This window comes from Maniola hyperantus, chromosome 10 (genome assembly GCF_902806685.2).
Source record: "Maniola hyperantus chromosome 10, iAphHyp1.2, whole genome shotgun sequence".
Taxonomy (NCBI): Eukaryota; Metazoa; Arthropoda; class Insecta; order Lepidoptera; family Nymphalidae; genus Maniola; species Maniola hyperantus.
Window position 1 is genome coordinate 7,977,468 of NC_048545.1, and position 18,971 is coordinate 7,996,438.

The following is an 18,971-nucleotide window of genomic DNA, read 5'->3' on the forward strand; positions in this document are numbered from 1 at the left end:
AAAAAATTAAAAATAAATTACATACAATAGTTACTGCAATTAGAAACAGATGGCGCCACTACGAAAGATTAGCTGACGACTCTATACCAGTGGCCCTACCGCGGTTGTTTGACAGCTACAATGTCACGATCGCCATCATGTCTGATTGGTTAATGCTCGCTCACTATTGGCCACAATGCATTGTTGCAACAAGAATCGCACAAATTCAGCCAATCAGAACAATTGAGATTGTAATAATGATTGATGCAGGTTTTAGACAATCGCCAGGCAGTATATATAATGTACTCTGTGATGTTGATCACAAAGAAAAAGTAAATCACTACCTACGTTTTTTGTTGATCAGTTTTAAAATGCTGAAGTAGTGCAAAGTAGTGTTACAAATGGTGAAGTGCTCAATTATGTGTCGTGACAGTGATTTACTAATTAATAGTTCGATTAAAGTGTAGTGTCCAACATGTTTCGATGTATACCTTTGTTCAAATGTAATCGCCAAGTGGAATGTGTAGACAAGCGGCATTGCTCGTTGCCAACAGTACCTGAAGACATTTTGCGATATTCGAGGAGTTTGGAGGAACTTTTTTTAGATGCAAACCATATACGAGATTTACCTAAGGCAAGTTATGTTGTCGTTTGTTTTTATGTTTCACAAACGTGGGCGTTCACCTTATCGCTGAGTGTAAATAGCATAAGCCCTGACTAATTTTTGTTATAAACTTTTTGTTGTGTAAACTTCCCTTTAAAAATCCTCCAGTGCTGCTTTTCATAATACCACATGATACCAAGTAGGTACTTGGTTTGATGATGTTATAAGTTGGTCAAATCATCTCGATAATCCGATTAGTCTTAACTGTTGATGATACTCTCTGCTGAACTCACTTCAGTGGAAACACCTTAGTGCGTAGTTGTGACTAGAATTAAGTTTATTGATAATTGTATTATTATTAATTCAAATATAAGTCGTGATAGCCTAGTAGTTAACACATGCACTTCCTATTTGGGAGGCCGGGGGTTTGATTCTGGGTTGCCTAAAACACACATTACTCTCAAAAGTTAGAGGTGGCTTAGCTAACTTTTCCGAGTTATGTGGCGTTTTAAGCAATTAAATATTATTTGCTTTAATGATAAAAGAAAACATTCTTATGAGGACCTGCATGCTTGAGGATTCTCCTTAATTTTCTCAAAGGCATGTGAAGTGGCCAAGTGTTGATCCACACTTGGCCAATGTGGTAGAGATGGCCAAACCCTTCTTATTCAGAGAGGAGACCCGAGCTCAGAAGTGAGCCGTCAATCCGGCAATAAGTTGATCATGATGATTGTCTCAAAACAGTATTTATGTTTTTATAATGATTCAATAAAATTCTAACCTGAACTTGATTTGATCATGAAGTTTGTGTTCTGCCATGAAGTCTGTTTTTGAATAGAATAGAACAGAATAGAAATATATTCAAATAAACTTTTACAAGTATTTTTAAATCATCAAATGCATCTACCACTGGTTCCGTATGCCTTTCCTACCAAGCAGAACCAGCTAAAAAACTTTGTTGTTGCTTTTTTCAAAGATTAAGGGTAACAACACATAATATATAAGAAATGACATGGTGTATCTCCATTTTTGTGATGTTTGGTTCATTTGTATTTTCTAATTGATATACTTGAGTTACCATAACAATCTGTTTGCATCGTTTAATATTTTTGAAGTGAAAACTTCTTTAGAACTGTTGTGATTTAAAACTGGATTTAACAAAAAACTAAACTGAAAAGAGACCAAAACATATATTGGATTTGGCCTGAGAGAGAATTAGATGGAAAATAGAATACATTGGCACCAATTCTAAGCACAACCTAATTTTAGAGTATTCGCACCCTCTTCTTACTATTGTAATATGAAAAGGACAGAAGCAGTTTGACATTTCTAAATTTAATTTTTAGATGGTAAAACCCGTGATTTTAGCACGCAGTCGCGAACCTACTGTTTAAATTTGTATTGTGCACTAAAATTTAGAGTCTTTAAATGTGAAAGTCATGTTCCGTTCCTTTTTTAGCATTAGTAAAAAGAAAAGGATGCAGATACTCTAAATTTAGTTTAGAGAGAGACTAGAGAATCGGGGCCAATATTCCTCTTATTTTATACTTTAGTTATCTCATAAGCCTCTCACGTCATCCACTGCATAGGTACAAGCTACAAGATCAGCCTTTTAACAAGAAACTAAATTTGTGAATGGATATATTATCACCTACTGCACAAGTTGATGTTTGGAAACCTTTTGACATGACACCAATAATTGTAGCTTACATGAATAAAGTACCAAGAGAGCATATAATGTTATTAATTACTGAATGATAACAATAATTACCATTCTAAATAACATCTGTCCCGGCTGTACTCACGTGTTTAGTTAGCGTTAGCCCGACTAGTTTTGAACCCATCCGGGGTCCTTTAAATAATTACCTTTATTGTTTCAGAATTTCTTCAGACTTCACCGACTGAGGCGTTTAGGGCTTAGTGATAATGAAATTCACAAGCTCCCGCCAGATATACAGAATTTTGAAAACTTAGTTGAACTAGATGTTTCACGAAATGGTGAGTCTTCTTTATTGATTTTTTCATTTATTTCACAAAAATATGCAATACCTACTTTACTGCCAGTTGTGAGGCTAGTAAGTCAGATTTTTTAAAACAATAAATGTCAATGTCATAAATGTCTATAGTTCCCAACAGGTCGAGATAGTAATCGAGGTATGAGGTGGGGGGACGCCCCGAACACCCGCACGTCACCCGCGTTCGTCCGCACTGTCCCGGCTGTCCCTCCCTGATTGTCAACTCAACCTGTCGCGTACTATACCTACTGAATACTGATGCCTACCAGTTTCTCGTAAATACGATAACTATAATATATCACAAATCACAATCCATCTTATGATAACTAGGGTTAATGTAACAATACTTTACAATTTTACAACATTGTTTGAATATCAATTAGGTATTTACTATAGAGATTCTCTATAGACTCTTTATCTGCCTACTTTAAATAATTTCAATACATTAGGAAGTACTTAAATTTAATAAATACTCAAACATCCGAAGTAGTTCACCTTTAGAAAAAAAAATACGTTAATTTCACAGCGTACGCTTCAAATGAATTTCCACTTTTACGGTTTCATTTCCTCGAACGTTTATTTATAAAAGAGCGGTTTGTTTTGGGGCATTTCATGTGAAGCGGACATTAAAAAAAATGTGAGATTCTTAAATTCGTTCACATTCGGCCTAATTGTACTTTGATAGGGTGTGAATATAAACAATTTTTTTTAAAATACAAATAATGCTTAGAGGTAATTCATAATCTGGCATTATAAAATAAAATCAAATTACGTAAGTAACTTTAATTGATCTTGAATTTTTGAGATCTTTTAATTCTCTTAAAGATTGAAAATTACATTTTCCATTGCGTCCCACCTCATAGTATAGTACGCTACTTGTACTCGCCCGCACCGGGTTAGCGCGGCGGCGGTGCGGGTGTGCGGGGCGTTAGCTCCCCGATCGCTATCTCGACCTCGTCCCCCGCCTCATACCCCGATTGCCATCTCAACCTGTCGCGGACTCTAGTGGATTTTAATTCTTACGTTCATTCAAGGCGCTCACAACACGCGGCCCTGCTTCCTATTAGAGCTTTTAATTGGCAACACCCATATAAATACGGTACAATTCTCTCTGTAAACTGTGTACCTTTATAAAGTTTGAAGGTATCTTTAATTATTTATCTAAGGGGTCTCCTTGAGTTTTTTGTGAATGCAGCTTAGGCTTCGAATTCTTAATGAACTTAATATATAAAAATTTGGAATTTCGTACAAAAAGTAGTAAAGTTTATAAAAAGCAGTTAAAGTCCTTATAACATCTTTTTTTATCCAATCAAAGTAACTTTCTTATTACTGAATTAAGAACTTTACTAATTATGTAACTGTCGCTTTTCTTAACTTAACATAACCACGGTAATATATAACAGCCAAGTAGATACTTTAATCATGTGAAAAAGTTAAATTGTACTGAAGGTTTTTTGTAAAACTATAAAGTATATAATATACTTACCAGGTATAAGTGTACCTATTTTATTTTTGTTAAAATTGTATTCTATAATGGGTAATAAAAAAATTACGTTTGTGATTGCGTTGAAATACGAGTGACGGACGGGGTACCGTTTTAATGTCTTGGCCATATTGCACCAGGCTAACATTCTTTATTATGACTAGCTTATGCTCGCGACTTCGTCTGCGTGGACTACACAAATTTCAAACCCCTATTTCACCCCCTTAGGGGTAGAATTTTCAAAATCCTTTCTTAGCGGATGCCTACGTCATAATAGCTATCTGCATGCCAAATTTCAGCCCGACCCGTCCAGTAGTTTAAGCTGTGCGTTGATAGATCAGTGAGTCAGTCAATACTTTTATATATTTAGATAATATTATATGAGATAGGTATACCCAGTGATCTGACTGACAGAGAGTTTAACGGTGAACGGAAACATCGTGAAGAATACTGCATGCCTGAGAGTTCTCCATAATGTTCTCAAAGGTATGTGAAGTCTACCAATCTGCACATGGCTAGCGTGGTAGACTATGGCCAAACCCTTCTCACTTTGAGAGGAGATCCGAGCTCTTCAGTGAGCCGGCGATGGGTTGATCATGATGATGATGATAGTTATATTAAATAAGAAAGTTAAATTAATCTACCGTTTCAAAAACAAATCTAATAGCATCTCTTACAAACAATGATTGTAAGAGATGCTATTACAAAAACGGAGTGCTTATAGGTATACGATACGGTTACCGATACGTATTCGTGTTGCTTAACCAACGCAAAATATATTCAATATGTTATTCTGTCGCCACAGCATCTTGCTGTCCATTGTACGAAATGTAAAAACAAAAACAAGTTCTTTCGTAAGATAGGCATAAAGACAGTTGTTTTGGCGAACATTTATGTTCGAAGTGTCATCATGATGTAATTCATCACATTGATGTTAAAGGAAAATACTGAAAAAAGCTTTTTTCTTTGCTATCCCGTGTTATCTACCTATATATAAAAGGAAAAGCTCACTAACTGATATTACCCCCCCGGTGACGCTGTAGCGGCCAGTAGGGCCTACGCAGCATAGTCAATCCGAAACAACACAACTAACTGATCTATCTATCAACGCACAGCTCAAACCACTGGACGGTTCGGGCTGAAAGGCATATAGCTATTTTGACGTAGGCATCCACTTAGAAAGGGTTTTTCAAAATTTAACCCCTAAGGGGTGAAATAGGGGTAAGAAATTTGTGTAGTTGACGAAGTCGCGGGAATAAGCTAGTCCATACCAATATTATAAAAAGAGGTATAGTTTGTAAGTTTGTAAAGAAGAAGTAATCTGTGGAACTACTGAGCCGATTTTGAAAATTCTTTCATCAGTAGAAAGCTGCATTATTCCCGAGTGACATCTTTTATTTAAAAAAAATTAGAGATCCCTACGAAAATTGTAATAAGCTACTCGTGCGAAGCCGGATCACTGAGATTGTTCAATCAAACTTTCATCGAGACTATAGAGACACGTAAAGAGGCCATAAGATTGTTACATAAAATTGTATTTTAATTTTTATCATCGGAAACAAGTTCACGGTTGGTGGTTTGATTGCAATCCCAGCGACCCGTGTAGATGAACTAGATTTCCTGCGAACTCTACATCATATAGTAGCTAGGTACCTACGTGTCCTATGAATGTACATGGTGGTAAATATTATTCACAGTTCACCGCTTCGCTCTTAATTTAAAACAATGCAGACGCTATTCTCATATTGATGACTTGCTTATGCCCGCGACTACACAAATTTCAACCCCCAGTTTTTACCCCTTTATAGTAGATTGAATTTTCAAAAATCCTTTTTTAGCGGATCTCATATTGATGACTAACTTATGCCCGCGACTTCGTCCGCGTGGACTACACAAATTTCAAACCCTTGTTTTACCCCTTTATGGATTGAATTTTCAAAAATCCTTTTTTAGCGGATGTCTACGTCATAATAGCTACCTGCATGCTAAATTTCAGCCCGATTCGTCCAGTAGTTTGAGCTGTGTGTTGATAGATTAGTCAGTCACAGTCAGCTTTCCCTTTTATATGTTTGTATAGACTAGTTTCGCTACTTTACATAAGGCAAGGCCAGTTATAGAAGACTTGTTAACCAATTAATTACCAATTATTATCAATAGCTATTTCATAACTCTAGTTAGGTATAGAATATAGATAGTAGATACAGTTCTTACTTAAATTCGGCAAAAAACTTGCAACGGAAGTTTGTTCAGTCAATTCCAATAGAAATTTTATTGTTGTTTTTCGTTTTACGTAACTACATAATACCTACTTATCTTATTTTGTAAACTGCGCGAACGAAGATATATATATATAGATTCTGTTGATAAAAATCCGTAATTTATATTAATTATAGGTGTTGATCTAGCTATAAATTATGCCAATTTTTACACCAACTTTTTGATGATTATTAACTTCTATAAACTTACTTACGAACTTTTTAATTTGTATGAAATATAGTTGGTATAGGTAGGTACTTAAATAAGGCTAATGTTTGAGTGACCGCCAGAATAAAGTAAACTGTAAAACAATGTACAAATAAATATTTTTTTATTGCCAAAATTAGTAAACGACCACCAAAATACAAACCCCAATTTATTTAAAAAATGTAATTACTTATTGGTATTTAAGTACTTACTTAATAAATTGATTTATTAAAAGTCTTTTAGCAAAAATTTGTACACCATTTGTAGTTATTTTAGTAAGCATTAGCTTATGCTCGCGTCTCGCGACTTCGTCCGCGTGGACTACACAAATTTCAAACCCTTGTTTTACCCCTTTATGGATTGAATTTTCAAAAATCCTTTCTTAGCGGATGCCTACGTCATAATAGCTACCTGCATGCCAAATTTCAGCCCGATCCGTCCAGTAGTTTGAGCTGTGCGTTGATAAATCAGTCAGTCAGTCACCTTTTCCTTTTATATACTTAGACTAGCTTATGCTCGCGACTTCGTCCGCGTGGACTACACAAATTTCAACCCCTATTTTACCCCCTTAGGGATTGAATTTTCAAAAATCCTTTCTTAGCGGAAGTCTTCATCATAATAATCATAATAGCTATATAGCTGCATGCCAAATTTCAGCCCGATCCGTTCAGTAGTTTGAGCTGGGCGTTGATAGATCAGTCAGTCAGTCACCTTTTCCCTTTATATATTTAGACTAGCTTATGCTCGCGACTTCGTCCGCGTGGACTACTAAATTTCAAAACCCTATTTCACCCCCTTAGGAGTTGAATTTTCAAAAATCCTTTCTTAGCGGATGCCTACGTCATAATAGCTATCTGCATGCCAAATTTCAGCCCGATCCGTCCAGTAGTTTGAGCTGTGCGTTGATAGATCAGTCAGTCAGTCATTCAGTCAGTCAGTCAGTCAGTCAGTCACCTTTTCCTTTTATATATATAGATTAGGCCTGCAAAATATTATAATAGTTATATACATAACTGTAGGATATAACCGTGTTGTTTACAGTTAGCTAGACCGACCTGTATCCAAGGGTAAGCTTGATTTGCATAGAGATTTCCTACATTCCGCTGTAGTAGGTAGGTACGTGGTGCCTCGTGGGCCTACAACTTGTCTTGATATCTAGCCCCTTGTATTGTTACGAAACAGATAAGAGAATGATAAATTACGACGTACCTACCTACAGTACGCGGCAGAAAGTAATGTACATCGACCTTTGGAAGGAGATAGCAGATTTGTAGAGCACTGTCTCTGTCGTTGATACCAACAAAACATCATAGGTATGAGTGACAGAGACAACGCTCTACAAAGCCGAAATGTCATTCTAAAGGCCGATGTACATTACTTACAGCTGCGTACTGTAGGTACAATTAACCGCGTTCCATAAAGTAGAGACTAGAGATTTGATTACCATTAATATTATTCTTTTAAATGTCCAGTTAAATTCGTTGTTGCTGTTGTGAATCGGTCAGATAACTGTAACTATGTAGGTATAGTACGCGACAGGTCGAGATGGCAATCGTCGTATGAGGTAGGGGGACGCCCTGCACACCACCCACACGTCACCCGCGCTATCCCGCACCGGGGTAGCGCGTGGGCTGTACGGGTGTGTGGGGCGTCCCCACCCCGATTGCCATCTTGACCTGTATCGTATTATACGTGCGCGTGTTAATATATATATACTAGCTGATGCCCGCGACTTCGTTCGCGTGGAATTAGGGTTTTAAAAATCCCGTGGGAACTCTTTGATTTTCCGGGATAAATAGTAGCCTATGTCACTCTCCAGGTCTTCAACTATACCCATGCAAAAAATCACGTCGATTCGTTGCTCCGTTGCGACGTGATTGAAGAACAAACCAACAAACCAATAAACCAACAAACCAACAAACAAACACAATTTCGCATTTATAATAAGCGTACTGATAACACGCGTGCACGTTAAATCAAATTTCTTAGGCACAGATATAGTCCTACGTCCCGAGGACGGACATAGGCTACTTTTTGACTCGGAAAATCAAAGTGTTTTCATGGGATTTTCAAAAACCTAAATCGACGTTAACGAAGGTATCAGGCATCATCTGGATTAAAGATAGCTTGCATCCTGTAGACGGACATAGGCTACCTCGGCTTTTTGGCTCGGAAAATCAAAGAGTTTTCATGGGATTTTCAAAACCTAAATCCACGTGAACGAAGATCGCGGGCGTCATGTGGATCAAAGAGCTTGCACCATGTAGACTATTTTTATGTATTTTATATACTTAGGCTATTTCTTGTCCCGGAATATCAAAGAGTTCCCACGGGATATTAAAACTACCTAAATCCACGCGGATGATGTCGCGGGCATGATCTAGTGTAATAATAATAGCATTCCAATGCAGCGATAAGCACGATAACGCTTAGCTACTCTGTGGCTTAGCTCCACAAACCTACCTAGTTGTGCAGCCGTTTAATTTTACAAACAAAATTTTTTAACAGCTTCATGGAATTTCTTATTTTTATTAGCTTCCTACGAATACTTAATTATTATGAAAAAATCTATCAAACGCAAGTGTGGAATATATTCAACACTTTCACTATCGCATAAAAGTTATTATCACTCGCACAGATACAGTGTAGATATAGACATTATTTATATGATTAAGATTAGATTTCATTCATAGTTTAACCCAGTTTCTGAGTTGTTGATGTTATACTCGTAGTTAACTTTCATATTATACCTAATGTGGTATTTACTTCTGAGTTTTGATGAGAGATGACTATAGCAAGTTGCTTGTTGCATTCAAATTAGCCGCGAGGCAGCAGTGCTTCAGTCAAGCTTCTGTCGCTCGACATAGCTAGACTAATTGGAAATGCACTGTTATCCGTAATTCAAATAATAAATCCGATGAAACTGACTAGACTGTCATGTAAACGTACAGTTCAAACCTTTGATTCTAGAACCTTGAAAAACATACAGGTTTTCATTATATACAAAAGATCCTCAAAGTTTCATTTAGGCTAACTAACTTGCAAGGCTACTAAAATCACCTGACCTGAGGCGTATTGAGATTTTATTAGTAGTTAGGTACCTACCACCTACTTGAATAACAGTCTGTCTAGCTGATTTAGTTCAAGAAGTAAAACACTTTCTCCTACATTGTACCAAATAAAATATCTATTGTTGAGATTGTTACATTTGATCATACAAGGCGATATCTAGATCTGTCAAACTTCTTGACTCAAAAATACGCGAGTGGTAGGCACAGGATGGTTACGAAATCATTGTTCTAGCTGCATCTAAAGTAAAAAAAAAATAGCCTGAAGAAGGATTCAAAAGTACTATACTATACCATGGTGCGGAATATAGTTGATACGGTTGTATAAAAGTCGTTTCTTTGAATAACTTGTTTGTTCGGTTCGATGCCTCTATGGCTTATTCGGCTGTTGAACCTAACCGCATTGTAGTTTGCTCCCACGCCAAGCCGCATCGCAATCTCAGGTCATAATATCTCTCCCATACCCTCTAAACCAGAACCGACGGAACACTTTTACTAGTCTCCTTCTTGCCTATTTAACATAATGTTATTGAATTCTCATTCATAACAGTCTTATATGCGTTAAAGCGATTACGCACTCATTCGATCTGAGTCCGTGAAAATACGGATATAAAAAACTCGGACCGATCTCTAATCGGAATCCTAGCTATGCAAATGCAGTGGACATCTTTGATATATCTACGTCATACCTATGTCCGATTTGAATCCGATGAATCCGAGATATTTTCACGGATGTCGGAGAGAACTAGGATGACGGAAGTCGGAGCCAGTGCGTAAGCTACCTTACAAATAGTTCTATGACTACTTCGGAACATATTTTCACGGATTCGGAATCGGATCGGATGCAGTGCGTAATCGCCCTAAGAGTGAGCGTGAGATAACATCGCACAGATGAAAAAATCTTTGCGACTTTTTTAATACTAAGTCATTATTGTTTTGCTCTCTGTAGATATAGACGGAAACAAAATTATCACTCGTATAAATCTAAATGCTTCCAATTTTAGTAGCTCTTGATATGAATCAAATTCGACACGTCTAAGTGAGTATACGTGCGTGTAAAAGTACGTAATTCGACAAATTTTTTGTTCCATAAAAGTTGGGAATTTGACAAACCAGCTATCCCGTCCCATCACGTCATAGCATAGCCCATAGGCCTTCGAATCACTAGACAGTGAGATCACTTTTTAAACCGGTTTTCTAACGTTTGTTATCCAGCTTTTTAGGATTTTGGTAACTACATACTTACATTTTCAAACTCACGATCAAAGTGCTAAAAAGGTATGTATAACGTCCTGACATACACGGAAAATGCAAAATAGATTAGGTAGGTAGGTAGGTATAATACTCATAAAAAATAAGAATTCATAAGTTAGTGCCGAAGTGGTAAGTACTGTGACCAGATTTAATTATTTTTGTATTTGCATGACAGAAGGTTAAAGTTGTAAGGTTAAGTTTCGGTTACCGTTAAACTTTGATCGTCGACAAAATTAAAACAGGCGGCACAAGTCAGGTCCACTATTACAAAAAAAATATCAAAAAGTGTTTTGAACAAATAATTAGTATTTTCAACTTATAAAGAAAGGTTACTATACCAAGTGGGGTATCATATGAAAGGGCTTTACCTGTACATTCTAAAACAGATTTTTATTTATTTTTGTGCATAATAGTTTTTGATTTATCGTGCAAAATGTCGAAAAAATACGACTGTAGTACAGAACCCTCGTTGCGCGAGCCTGACTCGCACTTGCCCGTTTACTAACTTATCGTGTCACAAGATTTTCGCCTATGTCTAAAAACCTGTTACCCTTTATTTCCGAGTAGCACTATTTCAACTGAATGTCATAAAACCGAAACAATAACAACGTATAGTTCGCGACAGGTAGAGATGGCAATTAGGATATGAGGGGGGGGGACGCCCTGCACACCCGCACGTCACCCGCGCTATCCGGCACCGAGTTAGCGCGGAGGCTGTGCGGATGTGCGGGGCGTCCCCACCCTGATTGCTATCTAGTCCTGTCGCGTACTGTACGTATGAGAACACGTTTACATCGCAGGTGTGACTAATCCTTACGCGGGTTGTGTGGCGATGTTATAAACAAATAGAATGCCAGACCGTGTGGTTATTTAATGTTGTAAACTAATCTCGTATCGTACGGTTCACTCCAAGGATGTTCCTAAATGGTCACAATCAATCGATATTATCTATCCCATGTTTTCTTGAATACAGATAAGTCTGATCGTTCATTTTCCTCATTTTGTAAACCTGACTTCGTTGGTATGATGTGTTATTTAGATGTAGTTTATCTGAAAAATTAGTAGCTAATGTAATAAGTCGGATAACGGTAAGTATGGTAAAGATTTTTCTGGTTGCGTCACGCGTAAGTTTATCCTGGCGCTTCTATGATTTGAGCATATATGAGTTTAAATATGTAATGGAATCTCTGCGGTAACTCTGTGGTAACTGATACTTGATTGTGTACTAAAATATATTGTGTAACTAGCTGATGCCCGCAACTTCGTCCGCGTGGATAAAGGTTTTTAAAATCCTGTGGGAACCCTTTGATTTTTGGGGATTAAAAGTATCCATGTCACTCTCTAGGTCTTTAACTATAGGATCCGTTGCTCCTTTATAAACTAACAAACAAACATACTTTCGCATTTATAATTTGGGTAGTGATAATATGGGTGGATAATTATTAGTGTGATGGGTGGCAAACAGTTTTGGAAATTATACCTAAACGTTTTTCATTCTTTTGTTTCCTTCTACAAAAAAAAACATTCGCCATAACCATAACGATTAATTTAGGAAACTATGAGGCTGGCATTCTTTTTTTAAAGAAAAACCCCCAAAAAATATAGAATAAAAAAAACTAAACTTATCAAATGCAACGAAAATGAATAAAGTGGTTTCATAAGTTTTATAATAGCGAGATAAAAAGGTATGTCAAACCCCATCAATATTTACAGCCCTTGTTCTAATATGCGATGCTGTTTCGTATTGTAATAATATGCATGTCATGTGGGGCTACGGCCGCGAAGTGTGACCTGTAAACATATCGAACGCCATTATTGGTGTGGTTTCAGTGGTTTAGAGGGCTATATATGCACCAAGACTTAACTAGGCATAGCAGTAACACTGTAGAGTATAATTTAATTAGGAACAATTTGACCTTTATTGCACCTGTTTAAAATATAAAAATGATATTGTAGATTAACCGAGAAAAGAGCAATAGAATTTGCATATTATAATAAGCTAAGCTGAATTATACAGGGTGTAATCAGAACGCTAGCAAAAACTTTGCGTTATTCTTATACTATCTAAACACAATCCAATACCATTTTATTTTTCGCGTTTTTATTGGTGGTATCATTCTTCGTTTTCGCTAGCGTTCTGGTTACACACTGTGTCGAAAAACCTCAATAGTAAAGTCAAAACTGAAATCCAGCTCAGTTGGACAACTTCACTTTAAACAGTAATATTTATAGTCATAGGAAGTAGGTACTAGATGATGTCTGCGACTTCGTCCGCGTGGATTAAGATTTATAAAAATTCCGTTATAAAATCTTTGATCTTCTGAAATAAAGAAGAGTCTGTGTCCGCCTCCAGGATGCAAGCCATCTCTGTGCATTTAGATGATCTTTGATTTTCCGAGATAAAAAGTAGCCTATGCCTTTCTCCGGGATGCAAGCTGTCCCCACACTGTACCTGCTTAATTTCGTAGAAATAGGTCAAATTGCTGGGATTGAAGCTAGCAGACGATAAAATGGGCAGACAGACATACTTTCGAATTTGTACTATTAAGTATGGATCTAGAAATTAAGTTACCTTAGTGACTTGTATGATTTCTGATCGTAATGTTTGTAGCTGTCATCATAAAACACTTAGCTAGATGGCAGGTCCTAAATAGTTGAACTAACCATTGACATTGACGCGCAAGAAGCAATAAAGCGAGTTAAGTATTCTTGATAATGATGTTGTTTAGTTTTTTGTGTACACTCACTAGATTCGTCAGATTCCAGAGCCTTAACTGCAAATATTTTTCATTTAAAAAGTTGCAACTTTGAACGGTGTGCTGCTTTATGTGTCAGTTTGTTACGAACTCCCGACTTGACCCAGGAATCTAACCCAGGACCTCGTCAATATGCTAACCACTAAATAATCGTGGCCTAGCGGTCAAAGGTGTCGGGTGTGATACCCAGAAGACGCAGGTTCGAATCCTGCCGGTTCCGCAATTTTGGATATGTATTTAAAAATTATTTAGAAATTTCCTTGAAGTGTAGGCAAAACACTATAATAAAAATTATAAAAAAATATGCTAACCACTAGACCAACGAGGCAGTATATACGTAATAATAATCGTATAAATGTATAACAAGTACTCAACTAAGTGTATGAACAGTTAGTGAATAAAAATACCACCCCGGAGGCTATTCATTGTATCCCGGGGCGTCGCCGGCGGCGGCGGGACTTGGGATCCATTAACGTGGACGCTGGATCGGAACCGTCCACTTGCCCATGGCTTTTGTATTGCAAACAGTTTTCTTAATAACGTTTTATAGTGATTCCACTCAGGGTGAGGCAGTCGAGTTAACTATGGCTCGTATATAGCTCAAATAATTCTTAAGAAACAGTTATTATTTATTACTAGCTTATGCCCGCGACTTCGTCCGCGTGGACTACACAAATTTCAAACCCCCTTAGGGGCTGAATTTCCAAAAAACTTTCTTAGCGCATCTCTACGTCATAATAGCTATCTGCATGCAAAATTTCAGCCCGATACTTTCAGTAGTTTTGGCTGTGCGTTGATATATCAGTTACTCAGTCAGTCAAGTTTTCCTTTTATACATTTAGACTATGGGGTGGCATGATAAGCAGCTCGAGATAGTTGTGCTTATCTAGGTATATCTCGTATAGTTAGATTGTATACCTACCTAATCAGCAATAAAAAAAATAGCTCTATTATGTAAAAACTGTGATAAATCGGAGGTCGGAGGGTACCTCTAACTTTTCGGATCTATGTGCGTTTTTAGCAATTAAATATCACTTGCTTTAAAGGTGAAGGAAAACATCGTGAGGAAACCCATGTGGCTTGAGAGTTCTCGATAATGTTCTCAAAGGTGTGTGAAGTCTGCCAATCCGCACTTGGCCAGCATGGTATACCTACTATGACCAAAACCCTTCTCATTCTGAGAGGAGACCCGTGCTATGTAATGAGCGGCGATGGGTTGATCGTGATGATGATGATGACGTAAAAACAGCTCAGCGATTTTACATAACAACCTGAACTTTAACATGGAGGTTTGTATAACGGGTTTGTGTTATCCAATGCAGCAGGTCAACGTTGTTTTGTGTGACGTATCGCATATTCGTCGTTTCGTATTCTATACTTGGGTATACTCTCCTGTTTGGTTCATAATCCAAATATATGAAAGGAAAAGCTAGTTGACTGACTGACTGACTGACTGATCTATCAACGCACAGCTCAAACTACTGGACGGATCGGGCTGAAATTTGGCATGCAGATAGAGCTATTATGACGTAGGCATTCGCTAAGTAAGGATTTTTGAAAATTCAACCCCTAAGGGCATCCCCTTAGGGCTTGAATTTTGTGTAGTCCACGCGGACGAAGTCGCGAGCATAAGCTAGTCTTATTAAAAAATCGGCTACGTTCGAGTCAAATTCAAATCAAAACAATCTGATTTTTTTATTGGTATCTCACTATATTAAATGCCATAGGGTTAACCATGTTACTTATTGTCTGGTGGGATGCTTCGGACGTGGCCAGTTACCATCCTACCGGCAAACCCAAATGATTTAGCGTTCCTGTACGATGCCGTGTAGAAACCAAAGGGGCATGGGTTTAATAAAAACTGCCGTACCCCTTCCAGCTTAGCCCGCTTCCATCTTATACTGCATCATCACTTACCTTCCACCAGGTGAGATTGCATTCTAGGACTAACTTGTATCTGAATAAAAAAATACTTGATATAATTCGTGTGAATACATAATAATTAGTAAATAAAATTATATATTCACACGAAAGCAGTCGGTTGTATCCCCGAGTGTCGTTCGGGATCCATTAACACGGGCAGTGGGCACGGACTAGGTACTTACTCATGGCTTTTGTATTGCACACAATTCAATAACGCTATCTATAATGGAATTCTACTCAGCCTCGCCAGACTTCGTAGGTATAGTTTGTCCGGCTAACTTTTATTTACTAACTCTGTAGTTATTTTGGTTGTTACAATCAGTATCCTTATTATAAATGCGAAAGTGTGTTTGTTTGTTGGTTTTTTGGTTTGTCCTTCAATCACGTCGCAACGGTGCAACGGATTGACGTGATTTTTTGAATGGGTATAGATAAAGCCCGGAAAATCAGAGTTCCTAAAATCCTAATTCCACGCAGACGAAGTTGCGGGCATCAGCTAGTCCTATATATTATGTTCTCATTATTCTGTGATTTGAGATAGATAACACTACCCATTTTATAAATGCGAAAGTGTAATTTTTTATTGGTTTTTAAGTGTATGTCTGTCTGTCTGTTTATCTGTCTGCTAGCTTTTCACGGCTCAACCGTTCAACCGATTTAGACGAAATTTGGTACAGAGATAGCTTGCATCCCGGGGAAGGACATAGGCTACTTTCTGGACATAATCTGGATTCAGGATATACCTAACCTAACCTCCTTCAACTACAATTACTATTTATTGCAATGATAGTACGCGACAGGTCGAGATGGCCATCGGGGTATGAGGCGGGGGGACTCCCCGCACACCTGCATGCCACCCGTGCTTGCCCTCACCGGGTTAGCGCGGGGGGATTTTACGAACTTGGGAAGAACCTATATTTAATAGTTCCTAAGAAATAATTTATTTTTGACTAAAAATATTACTTAAATCTTGATATTACAAATCTACTATGATTCGGTAAGGAAATCTTGTTAGATTTTTATAGTGTCAAAGTTTTAAAAACTATTTTGTTTTTGTTGTTTTGTTATTTTTTGCTAAGAGAATGCATAGGGTCTCTAAAATTTTTTTTATTGGTCATATATTTGATCTCCTCCCAAGCTATTTAAATGGCTGAACATACATAGGGGTAATCGGGATACCCCTAATCCATACTATTATTATAAATGCGAAAGTGTGTCTGTCTGTCTGCTAGCCTTTCACGGCCCTTCCGTTCAACCAATTTTGAGGAAAATTGGTACAGAGATAGCTTGCATCCCGGGGAAGGCCACGGGATTTTTAAAAACCTAAATTCACGCGAACGAGGTCGCGGGCATCATCTAGTAATTTAATAAAGGCTTCTAAATTTTACCTTTGTATGTAACTTCCCCAGCCAGCATGTATACAGCCAGAAGTTGACTTTACACAATAACAAAAAACCAACATGGTATTTATCTACTAGAAATGGAAGCGGAACCTTCAATTTGCTTTTATAGGCATTTCAAAGCGCGCCTGACATGCCGCAGCTACTTACTTCCTACTTTGAAAAGCCATTCACCCTTCGCATAAACAAAAGCGATGCACTTAAAAACTGATTCTTCGTAGCTGGGCATACCTTCCTAAAATAGACTCACTTACGGAACGTATAACGTAAGCCATACCTTTTTTACTAGCTAGTACAAAAATGACTCGGATAAATAAACTATCCATTTCCTATTGTAAACATTTAACAGGTGAACTAAATCTTGTTAGATAGATGTAACGTACTTTATTGTAGGTATAGCACCAAATATATTGTGGTAACGATAACGGTTAGTGATCTGGTTGAGTTAGAAAAATAAAGTTTGTTTTTCCGTACATACTTAAGGCTTTATTTAAGGTAAGACACATTTTGTACGTCTTCCATCTACAAACCACTTTGTGGTTATTGGTAAACGAAGTTCGATGATTGGTCTGTTTGCGACACAAAAATTTGATGCCCTTGAATTATTGAGTGATTAATTATGAAGTTAGTTGTAATGAGTGTAATCTGAAACCATCGATATACCGATGTCGAACACGAAAAATACAGAAATCATCGTGCGAAGTCGAAAGTAATTAAATGAGGCTTTGAATCTTTCGAGCCAGCTGACCCACTTGCTCCGGCTTACGTTTTAAATTTTAATCGAGTTGGATCGTAGGCAGAGCGTTTATTGTTTGCAATGCACCCATAAATTGTGTCTGCCCTAGCTTGACAAATAATAATTGATGACGCCACGCCTGTTGGAATGCCCGTCCGCACAACCGGATACCAGGGCGCACTACCGCTAATAACTATCGTGAAATTAGAAAACCAGTTCATAATGTATTTTTAACTACCGAGTAGGTACAATGCCGTAATTAAAACTTACTGGAATCGCAATTGGAATAAACTTTTATCTAATTGAAGTACTAATTTCGTTTATTTAGGTAATAATGTTATCAAATTTTTGGTAGTGAATCGGAAAATTGAGCATTGATTCAAACAGACCGTTATGTAGGTATTTAGTGTTGCGCACCGCAAACTGGAAAGTCGGCATGATAAGTAAGATCTAGAGATTGGTGGATTGATGAACACAGGTGACCTCGTCGTCGGTACCTATAAATCATATTTTGGTGATATCAGGGTCAGGATCTATTGAGCCGATTTTAAAAATTCATTCACTAATAGGCTACTTGTCAATTTTTTTAAGTTGGTCTTAAATGGTTAATATTTGTCCTATTATATCAAAAAAATTAACACTATATTTTTTTGCGCCCTAAAAACCGTAAAACTTTAATTTAAAAAAATATTTTTCTTAGACAGGTGAAAACACTGTCGGCCATGTTTGGCCGATAGATTATCTGTGCTCTGACGTCATGCATTTGTAAACAACAGTATAACCTTGGCCGATAGATTATCTGTGCTCTGACGTCATGCATTTGTAAACAACAGTATAACCATGGTTATACTGTTGTTTACAAATGCATGACGTCAGAGCACAGATAATCTATCGGCCAAACATGGCCGACAGTGTTTTCACCTGTCTAAGAAAAATATTTTTTTAAATTAAAGTTTTACGGTTTTTAGGGCGCAAAAAAATATAGTGTTAATTTTTTTGATATAATAGGACAAATATTAACCATTTAAGACCAACTTAAAAAAATTGTCAAGTAGCCTATTGTCAGTTTTGTTTGTCAAAAGGGGGCTGACCAGACCAGTGACCATTTTCTAGACTTAGTCAGCTTAAAATGGAGGTAAGAAAACTTTCTTGAAGAAACTATCGGATACATGACAATGATCTGTAGAAGTAGCTATTATTATAGAACATAAAAAGATCTACAAAAATCCATGGCAAAATATTGTCTAAATGTTAGCATTTAATCTTAGGATTAACCCAAAATTTTGAAAA

The 18,971-nt window shown here is 37.2% G+C and overlaps 1 protein-coding gene across 24 annotated transcripts in view; it reads left to right on the forward strand.

Moving 5' to 3' along the window:
* Positions 1-297: 297 nt before the first annotated feature.
* Positions 298-18,971, forward strand: part of scrib (scribble planar cell polarity protein) — a 117,736-nt gene continuing 99,062 nt past the window's right edge. For all 24 annotated transcript variants that reach the window (XM_069501612.1, XM_069501615.1, XM_069501619.1 and 21 more), the window contains exons 1-2: positions 298-613; positions 2,464-2,581. In XM_069501612.1, coding sequence (XP_069357713.1) covers positions 455-613; positions 2,464-2,581 — 277 coding nt within the window. In that variant the 5' untranslated portion in view covers positions 298-454. The remainder of the gene's footprint in view (positions 614-2,463; positions 2,582-18,971) is intronic.